General features: G+C 32.6%; 1 protein-coding gene across 1 annotated transcript; it reads left to right on the top strand.

Moving 5' to 3' along the window:
- Positions 1–8247: 8247 nt before the first annotated feature.
- Smp_171060 (hypothetical protein) lies at positions 8248–10506 on the top strand (the record flags this gene model as incomplete). The annotated part of the gene is made up of 3 exons (XM_018792977.1): positions 8248–8296; positions 9698–10293; positions 10333–10506. 3 exons carry the CDS (start codon positions 8248–8250, stop codon positions 10504–10506), a joined length of 819 nt encoding a protein of 272 aa, XP_018647535.1.
- Positions 10507–14684: the final 4178 nt, after the last annotated feature.

The following is a 14684-nucleotide window of genomic DNA, read 5'->3' as shown; positions in this document are numbered from 1 at the left end:
AGACCAGTCACACTGAACACAACGGACATAGGAGAAACACACTCAGACATTCCCAATGATGTCAACCCATTAACCATCGAATAAATCAATGTAACCATCACACAAATCAAGAATGGGAAATCGGTAGTACAAGAAAACAAACCAGCTGAAGCACTCAACTCAGACACAGAGGTGACTGCAAAAGTGCTGCACATTCCATTTAGGAGGAATTAAAAGAAAGAACAAGTTCCGACAGACTGGATCCAAGAATAGCTCGTCAGTGTACAAAATGAAGGAGATCTGAACAGTTGTGAGAATTCAGTTATAGAGACACCACACTACTATCAGTACCAGGACAAGTGTTCCACAGTGTTGCTGAATAGAATGAATGGTCCAATAGATACACAACGTCGATATAAACAATCTGGGTCCCATGAGGTTCAGTCGTGGATAGACCGAATCATGACATTATAGATCATCGTTGAACAATCAATCAGATGGAATTCGTCACTACACATCAACTTCTTTGACTATGAGAAAGCATATAACAGTGTGGATAGAAGAAGCTGATGGAACCATCGTTAACACTTTGGTGTACCTGAGAAGATCGTCATCATCATACGGAATTCATACGATGTACTACTCTGGATAGTCGTGTATGGAGGACAGCTGGTAGATGTATTCCAAGTGAGGACCAGTGTCAGACAACACTGCTTGCTCTCACCCTTCCTTCTTCTCCTGGTTGTCGACTGATTATGACCATCCTCTTCTATCCTACACACATCAACAAATACAGGTGAAGACAGTCTGTGTAGCATCAACCTCCACAGCAATAGATCTCAACATACACAAGGGATAAATCAAGATCCTCAAATTCAACACACAGACCACCTACTCAATCACACTCGATAGAGAAACTGTGGAAGAGGTGGGCAGTTTTACGTACTTGGACAGCATAATCGATGAACGTGAAGAATCTGATGCAGATGTGAATGAAATAATTGGCAATGTAAGGTCAGCATTCCCACAACTGCAGAACATATGGAACTCAAAACAACTGTCAACCAACATAAATGTCTGAATCTCCAATATGAACGTTGAAAGAGTTCTATTGTGTGGGGTTGAAACTTGTAGACCTACCATAACCATCATCAAAGAAGTATCGGTATCTATAAAACATTTGTCTATGCAAGATACTCCAAATGTGTTAACCAGACACTGTCAGTAACAACTTACTATGGGAGAGAACAAACCAACTTCGAGTTGAAAATGAAATTAGGAGAAGACGTTGGAGGTGGGTAGGGCATACATTGTGGAAATCATCAGACTGTATCACGAGGCAAGCTCCATCTTGGAATCCTGAAGGGGAAAGTAAAGGATGAAGACGAAGGAACATATTGTTTTTGGGAATTGGAGGGAGATACCAAAAGAATGAAATGCATTTGGAAACAACTTGGAGGAAGAGCTCTGGAAAGTTTTGTTTGGGGATTCCTTGTCAGTGGTCTGTGGTACTGAAAGGGTAGTAGGTGTGAGTAAGTAAATTATGACTAACTGATGTCATTCCAGGGATCTCTGGATAGTAGGGATCATTTGATAGTCGTTCAATATAATTTGATGATTGCAATAATGATTGGACATATATATGTACGTGAATGACGCACATTTAGAATAAATGTTTTTAAGTTATAACAATACATGACAATCACTGAAGATCAATGAACATTGAATAGTTGTTGTGTTCTAGTTTGAGAATACTTCTAATTACATAGCAGTAAGAATACCTAAATCGGTAAATGAATAGTAAAAGTTCAGACTACTGTACAAAAATCCAGTAGTAGAAATGTTTAATTTCGATCAGTTTATGGGGAAATAACAATTGTCGATCAATATCATTGGTTTCATTCCGAACTTAAAATTCTTCACAGTTGTTGTAACGATCAAAATTCAAATATCGTGAAATGAATGCACGAAATGATCCAGCAAAATAGAGATCAGTTTCAATGAACTTAACCACTACATTCTTCTGTATATGGTACGAAGCTACTTCGAGTCACTTATGGTCAACCGTTATATCCCAAACATATTAAAGCACAATTTCGCATCAATATCTGTGGTACTCTAGTAATAAATTATATCACTCTTGCCCCTCAGCCACCATGCAATCTAACGTTTCTTTGGTACAAAATAACGTACTAAACAGTTAAAAGTTAGTTAAGTTCCTGAATTAACAGAACTGTCCTCAAAGGTATGAGATCTAAATTCTGTTCACAAGAATCAAGTCAAGAAGTAAATGTTTCAAACAGATAACTAAAAAGAAATAGCATTCAACGACTGCAAGCCACAATCTTGATTTCAGTAAAGTAAGACTCCGTTACCAACTATGCGACATCACGTACCGACAGAATAGTATATTAAATGCCATTCTTGACCGAAATAAATGAATAAAGCTTTGGTCGGTTCATTCTCCAATTAAATTCAGAAATTTCCACAACCCTATACTGGCAATTGTCATATGCTGTTATAGAGTGAGGTTTTCTGTGTGACATGAAGTTTCTATTGTATAAATCGATGGGTAGAATGATAATCGACAGATGAATAAGATGGTACAATGTGATCGGGTGATGGCTACTCACGAAATCATATGATCGAGTTGGGCCGTCGAATGATCAGGAATAAAAAAAACAATACCGTTAGCTAGATTAATGGCTTTTTTATGTAATAGAATAACATGGTAATATACAAAAGATGGACACAAAATAAACACGACAAAACGTCATTAGCTTATTGGTCACTCATTCTCTTATCAATCAAAACCTGATCGTTTGACCTAATCACTAGTGACCGGCTTCGAGAAAAAACTTGCAGAGTCCTCTTGAAAAGCTATGATCTATGGAGTTGATTTGTGTCAGGTGTGAGGAAAGTACTCAGCGAAGACAATGAAAGATAGCCGCCCAGTGCCGTGGACTGATTCAAATTGAACATGTACACCATTGGATACGGACTTGGTAATCTAGATTTAAATTTCTCACATACAAGGCCGGAGGTCCAGGATTCGGTTCTCGCGTGAGGGATCGTGGCTGAGCACTGTTAAGGAGTCCCATACTAGGACGAAACAGTCATCCAGCGCTTCCAGGTTTTCAATGTTTGTCTAACTTTGAACGGTTCATACTTTCAACGAAAACAAAGCTTTAGTTAACGAAGACTGAGAAACATTAAAATATGACTATACAAATCCTTGATAACAGCCAACACATAGAAAAATGAGGTGAAAAATGCAAGAAAAATTAGCAACACTGTCAAATAGGACATTTTCGAAGGATTTTCAAAGCATTAATTATGTTACAGATATAAATGTCTTGATTGTGTTCTATGGATTAGTCTCTTGATAGAATGAAGTAATTATTCAGTCTTCTGTACTTTACAGTAGTTCATTAACTGACATTAACTTGTATTGAATATCAACCATCTCGACCCGAGGTTTGGGCTGATGATGTCGTTCAGAAGGACGATGAAAGCTCCACGACCAAACCATCCAGCTCAGAGAAGAAAACTCCATCAAAATTGGTGTGCTATGTTCTACATGAATAAGCTATTCGGTAGGTGTATATATTAAAGTAATTGAATCACATTAATATTAGCTGAACAATTTGAATTTAAAACCAGCGAAGTTGAATATTTTATTAGTAAATCTTAAATCATCACTTTCAAATATTGTTTTAAATCATTATCGACCTTGAATTGGAAATTAATGTCACACTGTGTTATGTCATTGTTAACAATGTTCTGTTTTAATGATAGTTTGACTTGTTAAAGTGAAAATTTGTTTAATCTGGTTGGTATTTTTTTTTGGGAGATTTTTTTCTACTGGATGGGGTTGCCGACCCTATGCCCAACCCTCCTGCTTTACCTGGGTTTGAGACCGGCAGTAACTCTAGAACAGCTGCAGGCGGAGTTACTTGTTAAAGTGAGTCAATTTTTATGATTTTTAGCCCCAAAAAACATCAACTTATTACTGAATCTATATTCACTAAAAATATTATTCTTTTTCATTAAACATATGGATGGGAAATGTTAGTTCTTCATTTTGAAATGTCCTTTCAATATAGTTTTATACTATGCTGTCGCGTAGAGTACTTCTACAAAAATATAAGAGCAAAATTGGTCAGTTAAACTAGGTCTATGAGTACAGAGAAAATAATATCAAGACTATGATTCCAAAACAATACTGTAAATTAATTACAGGAACCTGAATGAGTGAATCACATGAACTTAATATGGTCATTAAACACTACTAAAGTATATCTTTCGATTTTATTTCATCAGTATTTTTAATTAGACTTTTAGATTAAGAGGTTATGAGCTGATTGTTTTATTAAACCTTCCTATTCTCTATGATGTTCCAGACAATATTTCAGCATTACTTCTCTCTCTCATACAAACAAAATACAAACATGATGATCTATCATCAGTATATATATCATGAATGGATGAGTGTTAGATTCAGTGGTCTAGAAGTTAAGCGTTCACGTGCGATACTGAAGGTCCTGGGTTTGGTTCCCGCGTGAAAAATCGTGGATGTGCACTATTGAAGAATCACATAATGGGACGAAACGGCCGTCCGGTGCTTCCAGGTTTTTAATGGTGATCTAGCACTAATGGATTATGTATCACTGCAATGTTTAGCATTGCATTGGCAATTTCGTGGATTGGTTGAGGTTAGACATTAACACCGTCGGATGCCAGTCAACTCAGTGGTCTATCGGTTAAGGGATCTGGCGCGAGACTGGTAGGTCCTGGGTTCGGACCTCGTTAGGCGGGATCGTGGGTGCGCTTTGCTGAGGAGTCCCATGATAGGACGAGTTGGCCGCCCAGTGTTTCCAGGTTTTCCGTGATGGTCTAGCTTCGGTTGACTCATGATCTCATCTATAAAAAGACTTCAGTTTGCTTTACAAATCAAATATCCATATATCCAGATACATAATGAACAGAATTATCTTTTTTTGTTTCTAACTAGATAAAAAGTCTTTTTGCATACTAATTTATACTCTCCATCCCTTCTTATATATCCTTTTTTGTTATATCAATGAAATTGTTTATAGGATAGATCTATTCATCAGTTAAATTACTTTAGTATAGCAACAATTTTGTTATCCTCATTATTTAATCGTTGTTCTTTTGTATTGTTAATGTTTCACTCATTTCATTTTTATTTAAAATAATACAGTTATTTTATGATTGTTCTCTTATTTTTCAGGAACCATTTATTCACTCTCTATTCATATATATTATGTAATGTATGCACTTGTTTGTATGTTCATTTGTGTGTGTGTCTATAAAAAAGTGTGTCTGTATTCTACTTCTCATCATTTCTTGTCCCACCCACACACCTCTCCCCCATTGTTCCATATTCATCAACCTTTTTTTATATTCACGCTTGAGTATATTCATTTCGTAATTATAGTTGTTATCACTTGAAAAAAAATAGTACACAGTTTAAAAATAGATAAGTGAGACGTATACAATTATGTTCCAGAAATTTAAAAACAAAAAAGGCTTATTCGCTTTTTTTTATTTAGAAAAGAAAAATTAATATTCATTATTTCGCTTTAAGAGTTTATTGGATTGTTGCTATGGTTTGTTTTTTTTGTCTTTTCTAGCTAGTGATGATGATGATTACTGCAACGGTTTATTCTTTATGTATGTATGTGTGAAGATCTGCACGTGTTTGTACGCACACATCAAATATTGATAGATAGATAGATAAACAGGAAGATGTTGAGTTGTAAATGATATAATCATATATCAGAAGGGGTTTTGTGGAGATTTAGTATTTTCATAGTTGAAAGTGTGAGTGGTCTAGCTTCAATTGACTCACGCTTTCAACTATGATAATCATATATGATTATTAATTTGAGACTTAATACTCGAGGTTATGTATAAATTCGAAAGGCCTGTAGTATTATTGTATATAAGGGAACACAGGTTGTGGATACATGTGTACATAGGTGTATCCCCATACAAATAAAATAATGGATGACTTCATTCAGATTGTTTCTTGCATAAAACTATTAATTTTTTTTAGGTGATAGGTAGCAGAAGAAATACTCTCGAATGAAACACCTATATTTCCTATTCACTTATTAACAAGTGAACAACTGTCTACACTAAATAAAGACTAAGTAATAGTCAATGTGATTTAAATCTTATTTCTAATCAAATACTAACCAATCAGGTCATAATCTAGTCACTGATTTGAACGATTCAACATTCTAGTATATCATATTTAATGTCAGGGTATCAAAGATAGCCTTAGAACATGATTTCACGCTAGATGGTGAACGATTCATATCTATGATCTTGATGAGATTAATGATCTTCATGAGATTTAACTTAGAATTACACGATGTCACAGGAATTCAGGAACTGCTCGAATAACACTCAGTGGTAACTTTCTTGATGGAGAAACTTTATTCTGTGAATTTGGATCTTATGGCGAGCACTGATCCCCTTGACGAGTACAAACTAGGTTTGAAGTTTTTTCAGACTGGCGCCAACTATTAACAATCAAGTAACTATTCCAAATCAATTTTGAGTATTGAAATTGAAACGGAAATGTACTTCAAAATGTGTGAAGAGTGGCACTTTGCGTGACCTTGAAGCAGTTAAAGATAAACCAATTATAATACATGATTGAATGAAAGTGAGAGAACAAGATTTGGAGAATAACATGAATTCATTATACTTCAAGATTTCTCATCAGCTGAAAGCGAACTAAATTCTACAATAATAATACTATTATAAGAAAATTTTTTATTACGTACCGTAATCGATGAAGCTTAGTTCGAAACGACATAAGAAACATTTAACATAATAATTAAGATTGTTTAGTATTGATATGATGAAGATGAGATTATAAAAAAGGGGAAATGAGTGTAAAGTTGTAAGTGATCATAAATAGATAATGAATAAAAACAAATTATTAACAAAGAAGTGGTAATCAAGACGCTTAATTAGCATAAAATTATTGCTAACGTTGTGAGTGAATGTCAGTGTGATTTTCTACTCTAAGTTATAAACCATATTGAAGAGAAAATGTAACTGACAAGCGTCAAAATAATGTAACTAGCTTACTGTGGTAATTATAGATTTACCACACCTTCTTTTTGTATACAAATGTCATGTCGTAAGCGCTTGATGGCAACGGCCTTGCAACGATAGAGTAAAAGTGGTATATGCTACCTGTTAATTATTTCCAACGCTTTTGATGCATTCACCTTGTATTTATTATCCATTAAACGTTTAATGGTCACACTTATGAACATTTTACTTCCTTTCGGACACAATTTACGAAGAATGTATTCGGAAAACCATATAGATGCTCTACACTTCGAGGTATTATCAAAAAGGTATTGATCCACCATTAATTGATTTAAAGAACATCTGATGTTACACATAGAAAATAGTTGAGTTGCATAGAAGTTTCTCTTCAGCGCTGCTATAATACTGTAACCAATCCTGCCCAATATCTTCTCACCTATGAACATAAGAATATTGTTGTACTTAATTTAGCCATGATAAACATTTAAAAATAAAAGATAATTATTTATATCCGGTCTAATGTGATTCATAAATTAGTTTGATTTTTTTATTGACTTACTTAGATGTTTATCTATAACCATTGTGAAGACCTATTATGATTTGGGAGGAGAATTCAGTTAGAATTTCAAAAAATTTTCAGATCGTCTTACTGTAAACACATAAAGTTACTTTCATAATTTTTTGGGAAACAGTATAGGGTGGTGGCAATACTACAAACTGTAGTGTTACTAAGACATCAGAATGCTATACCCGAGTAGATAGTTAGGCTATTCCTCTTCATTAGTAAAAGAAATTGGGGTGATCTTCAACTAGGCATCTTAAATTTTCTTGTTTTTCAGAACACAACGAATTCATGAAAATATGCTATCACAGTGCACAAACAAAAAATATTTACTTTTCAAGTTGACTACCGACTTCCAAACTGAATCGTTAACCATTGATGATCCATGACTTCAACCAAAGTAAAGGTTTCTTACTTAAGTGTAGTAAAGAGAAAGTTGAATCATTTGAGAGATTTGTACATACAGGAAAAACTCAGGCCTTCCAAATAAACTATCTTTGTCAGATTGAATTCCGCTTGACTAGTACTAATCAAATTCTGCAAAATATGTCTATGATTTGATGATTTCGTTTCAACTATAGGAAGTAAATTTGTGTAAATTAGTTCAAATGGGTAGTTTGCGAAAACAAATAATCACTAGGACAATGTTCTCTCCAAGTTAGTAAATCACTCATTATACTCAATCCTGACTTGTTTAGAGGTTTTGACATTAAGGTTTAATTTCAAATACTTTACTAATGAGTCACTACATAGTAAGTCAGCAGTCCACTCCCGACATGGCTAAATTCCATCAGCCTTTTTTTCACAAGAATTTAGGGGAATATTTTCAAAATCAGTCACTATTTTATATGCATATCACTGTCATTTATTAAGGTTGTAATTTGAAGGGATTGTTCAATCTTGATGATTATAGACTACTGGTTTCAGACTCAGTAATCTAAAAATCTCATTCTCATAATAAGACCTGCATATCATACGTTCGATTTCGTTTGAATTTTCAAGATACTATCGAACAAAAGTTCATTGTCTTTTTATCCGTGATTCTATCATTACTAGTAAACTTGACTTTTATATTAAGATAACCATCATTCTTAAAATATTCAATAAAAGTGTAATATCTAGCATTTTAAGGCATATTTCTGTTTATTTAGTGGGTCAGTACTGTAAATAAGAATATGATTTTCACTGGAAAGTTCATTTCAATCATCTACATATGTTTTTTCATGAACATGACACTGTAGTACATCCTAACTTGACAGAAAAAAAAGTAAACAGACTAAAAGTCAGATCTTGAGATCGTGGAGAAGATTTGTAGCTCAGGTGGGTGATTTAGATGTAGGTTTGTTCACTAAGCTGGATGGTTTGTTCGTGGAGCTTTCATCGTCCTTTTGAACGACATCATCAGAACAAACTTCTACGAACTTCTACCCGAAGTTTGTTCTGATGATTCGTTCAGAAGGACAATGAAATCTCCACGAGCAAACCATCCAGTTCAAAGAACAAACCTACATCTATGTCAAATCTTAAAATGGAATTTTTGATACAAATCATCTACTTTTAAATATAACATTCACCTATTAAATAAAAAGAAAAAAAATAACTGAAAACCATTGGTATCACACATGTGTTAAACATTAAAACACACATTTACTATCACTCTACAGACATGTATCTTATATCTCTCTTATTTCACTTATATATCCCATTTTTATAATTTCATATCTTTTAGTCAATATTTTAAAAAAAATTAAAAAAACTATTCAATTTTCAACCAAAATATATTTACTCCCCCCTTAACAATTTTTTTGATTGGTCAATTCATCGCAATATTTCTTCCTTTTTTTTGATTGGTCAATATTAATGGTCATGTGTCATTAGAAATGAATCTTGAATGTAAATTTAGGCACGCGACTAATTTTTTTATTCTCATTATAATTATTGTGTTTAAGATGATCATAGATAATTTAACCATCGAAGAAACGGAACCAATTCGACAATTATTTACAAATAATTTATTAAATAATCATCATATAAAATATAAAAAAAATGTCCAAATAGAAGCATATCAAGCATGTATAAAAAGTATTCAAAGAATTCATGATCAATATAATATTGATTTAAATACTTTTAATCCAATAATCAATAAACAATCAATATGGAAATGGGAAATAATTGATTCAACTACTGAATATATACCATCATTTTATCATGGAAACTATTATCGATCTAATGAAATCGTAAATAATGATAATAATTATCATCAATTAAGACATTCAATGACAATTCCATCAACTCCACATAAAAAAACAAATAAAATCTATAGAAATCATGATCCAATAAACAATAATGAAGTATGTTTAAAAGATCAATTATATGACAAATCAACTTGTAGACATTCTATCCCATACAATAATGAAGTTAAGCCTATATTGCCTAATAATCGTTCATGTAATCTATTTACATTATGGCAACCAAAGATAAAACGTGAACATTGCATTAATTTAAACAAAGATCAACTAACCAATTCACATAAACCATTAATGATTGAAATGAAAAATTGTTCATCTTCAATACATCATCGATCTAAAAGTTTAGATGGTTATTCAAATAATTTAATACGATTTAATCAATTAAATCATTTTAACAAAAGTAAAGTAAAAAATGAATTTTCTTCCTGTATTGATTTTTATCAGACTAATGATGAAGAAACGAAAAACCGGTGTGAAAAAATTGATTATATATCGAATGAAGTGAATGTGAAACAAAAAAATAAGCATATTTCCGAAAAATCCAAGCAAAAAATAAAAAATAATCATTCGTTAATTACGTTAAGAATAAAATCGAATACTACGGTTTCTGCTACTTAAATGATGATAGGTAAGTAGTATGTTAAACATTTTTAAATGTTTATAAAAAGATAGAAATTTACTGTATGAGTCGATTGAAGCTAGACTACCAAGAAAAACCTGGAAGGACTGGACGGCCGTTTTGTCCTATTGTGGGACTCCTCAGCAGTGCGCATCCACGATCTCGCATGGCGAGATTCGAACCCAGGACCTACCAGTCTCGTTCAATGTTTGGATATTTTCTTTAAACAAAATTGACTCACGCTTTCAACTATAATAAAATAGTTTCCATGCCGTTTCATAAAATTCATAAGCGACTAACAATTCGTTTTCATTAAGTATATACTTGATAACTCACTTTGTCGATTTCATCGTGATGACATCGTCCAAAAATATTCATAATTAAACCATTCTGCTTGAAGAATCCAATATCACTGAAATCATTTATTTTTTTCAGCTATTAATCCTCTCACAGTTGTTTCCATTTTCAGTTTCATATAAGTTTGACCATCCACAAATCATTCACAGTTCATATCCTCCTCTAACGATCGCCAGAGTCCTTTTAAAAATCACCCAATATTTTCACTTTTTTGGTATAAACAGTATGGAGTTATTATAGAATTTAATAGTGAAACACATCTATGTCGTTTTCGAAGCACTTAACCATCCATGGGTTGAAGGATCATTGGACGACTGGATCCCGACTCTATGGTCTAAGACCTAAGCGCTCTCTGTAAGGCCTAAATGTCCTGAGTTCAATCTCCCATTGGGTTGTAAAGGAGCACAACTGAATAGTTCCATACTAGAGCTAAACCAGTACCTTTTGGTCTTTGGTTGTTACATCACTAAAATTAGTTCGTGATGTAAACCACTAACTTCTTTAATTCCCTTATAACTTGAAAAATAGTTTCTAATGTGATATTAAGTAGCAAACGATCAGGTAAAAGATATTCTTATTATTAAATTAATGGCGACTAAATTAGATTCAATATCAATAATTATCGGAAATTCATTTCGTCCGACTTTGGAACTCATCAGCGATCCTCACCTATAACCCTACAGCAGATTATGTCTATAAATATCATGTTTTGCATCAACTATGATTCTTTTTACTCATCAACTCGAGATTTAGTGTTGAATAGTCTCAAGTTAGTCTACTACTCTGTTGTACTCAGTAGTTCATAAACTGATATTAGTCCCTTAAAAATAACAGTTTAATATAACTTGGTAACCAACCACATTTTTTATCAGAAGGGGTTTTGTGGAGATTTAGTATGTTTCATAGTTGAAAGCATGAGTCAATTGAAGCTAGACTAGTGTTTCCAGGTTTTCCATGGTGGTCTAGCTTCAATTAACTCATGCTTTCAACTATGAAACTACATTTTTGTATATTTAATTCAGTCTCGTTTGCTTAAATCGAAATAAGCTAAACTGAATGACACAAATTACATCTAATAAATGTTTAAATTCATTAATTTCCTATTTGTTAATCATTTTTAAGGTTATTTTCAAGGTCAAGGTTATGAATTTTAAGCTGAATCAAATTAGTTTGTTAAGGATAAACTAGAATTGAATAATTTATCAACAATATGGTATGTTAATTAGAAGTTGTGAAACATAAACAAACAATGAAAATAAAAGATAAAAGTAGTTAACAATCACTAAGGCATTTAAAGAGAAGTATACTCCCTATTTTTATTTGATTTCCTGGTCAACAAAATGCATTACAACACACATATGACAGGACATACACAGTATGGAGAACAAATGTTTTTAGTAAAAAAAGAAGAAATTTTCTTAAAACATACATTTCCACATTAGAAGAGTGTATTTCGTCACAGAAATGTTGAATGTCAGGAAATACTTGGCATTTAACTATTTTATTTTAATTAAATGCTTTCCAGTGTTGAAGCTTAACTCTTTATGTTTAATCTACGGTAGATTGTTTTAATATACGAAAGTTTATTGGATCGAGTCCAGCTTAGGATATTAATTGGACATCACTTAGTTGTAAAATGAAACAGATTTCCAATGTACTTTGGTTTATAGTTAATAAATAGGTGATATCGAAAATGATTAGTCATAGTTAAATGGAACACTATTAGTTATCTCAGAAAGGTAGACATCTGTGTAATAACATATTTCCGAATAAGTCACTAATAAGGAAACAGTTATGATAATAATTATTATTATCATTATTATTTGTAGACAATATTCTACACAGATCGATCTCATTTAGGAGATGTTTTAGAACAAGGAAACACTAAGAAGATATTATACTTTAGTATGGGACATCACAAAAGTTTCCGCTCATAATTACACCAGGGATTAATTCCAAGACCTTCAGATCTTCTAGCGAACTCTAAGCCATTAAAATCATTCAGTCAACACCCAATAATACAACTCTAACTCTAACCGATTTACGATATACTGGAACGGTTATTTAATGCCACTAGTGATAACTGTTTCACTCTCAACATGTCTGAACTTCTTCAGTCACGATTTATCTACAAAAATCCCTCAAGTAAACTCTAATCATTAGCTTACTGGTGACCTACTTAATAATATTCTTGAAATTCTACTGAGAAATTGTATCTAGTGGAGTTTGAATAAAATATGAATGAGGCAGTTATCGCTGGTGGCATTTGATGGTTATCCTGCTATGTCAACAACCGAGTGAAGCTGTAATCGTACGACTGAACACCGACTCGGTAGTTCTATTAGTTATTGGTTCACAGTGAGACCCGAAGGTCTTACGTTCGAACCCTAGTTAGATCCTATAGGTGAGCACTACCGTAAAGTCTCATACTAAGATGAAATAACTATTCAGTCTTCCTTAATTTTCAATGGTTTACCATCTGAATTTTCATGGTTTAGATTGTAAGTTGATCTTAGCTAGCCAACTGTTGAAACAAGAAAGCACTGAATAGCTTTTGTGCCCAAGCATGGGACTTTAATGGTCATGACTTCGTAAATGTGTTCGGGAGTGAGACAGTTATCCACAGAAAACATTGTAAGATGGTCTGGTAATATCACAACTTAATTGACGCTAGACATTTACACCATTGAATGGTAGCTCAGTGGCTTAGATGATAAGGGTTCACTCTAATTCTCTGTGTTGGGGTTGTAAATACTCACATTTGAACAAATAACGAGACTCTAACTTATGAACGAACTAATCACATATAAGATAATAGATCTCGGATTTTGGCACATTTGGCTAGAGTTTTAGCATTATAACTGATGTCAGTTCATAATGAAAATCCTAAATCTAATTTCTAACCTTAATCATTAAAATAAAATGAAATCAATAAACTTTTTTCCTGAATAGAAAGATGAAATTTTATATTGACCAATTATTATTTATCATTATCATCATCATTGTCATTGCCAAAACTCACTTTTTTATTTTTTTATTTTTAGGTGACTACAAAATTGATTTATCAAATGTATAATATTCAATATTGACTTTCGACTAGATCACCCTTTATTATTATTATTATTAATCTTACTATTACTGCTAATAATAATAATAATATTATTATTATTATTTACTAATCGTTTTAAATCTGAACATTAATTTTATTATATTTTGTATGTAACGCAATCCTTTCAAATATTTATATATAGTTGAGATCATGAGTCCATTGAAGCCAGACCATCATGGAAAACCTGGCCGTCCAGTGCTTCCAGGTTTTCCACGGTAGTCTAGCTTCAATTGACTCATGATTTCAACTATATATAAAATTACTAAAGTCTTCACAAAACTCCCTTCTGTTTGGATCTATGTCTTCTTCTTGTATAAAAAATGAATGTAAACTATATGCTAATTTATAATTTCTTCATATTGTACATAACATATGAGTGTATATTCAGTAATTTTGTTTAAAAAAATAATTGTGTAGATCAATTCCAATAATATATGTACAGTCTTTATTTCATCTTTTGATTTATTAAGTGATGAGTGCATATCTACTACCCTACAGAACTTTCAGGTCTCATGACAAACGATTAACCATTCGATTATTAAATTGATTAAATTTCGACTGATAAACTAATGTATTAGGACTCAATGATCTGAAAGTTAAATATTCACTGTGGGACTTGAGTAACCTGGTTTTAGTCCTCGATGAGATCATAAATGCTCACTACTGAATATTCTCATACTCAGACTAAGCAGATATTGAATACTTCCTAGT

The sequence above is a fragment of the Schistosoma mansoni genome, chromosome 1 (genome assembly GCF_000237925.1).
Source record: "Schistosoma mansoni strain Puerto Rico chromosome 1, complete genome".
In the NCBI taxonomy this organism is placed as follows: domain Eukaryota; kingdom Metazoa; phylum Platyhelminthes; class Trematoda; order Strigeidida; family Schistosomatidae; genus Schistosoma; species Schistosoma mansoni.
Note: the sequence above shows the minus strand (reverse complement) of the source record. Positions and strands in the feature narration are given on the sequence as shown.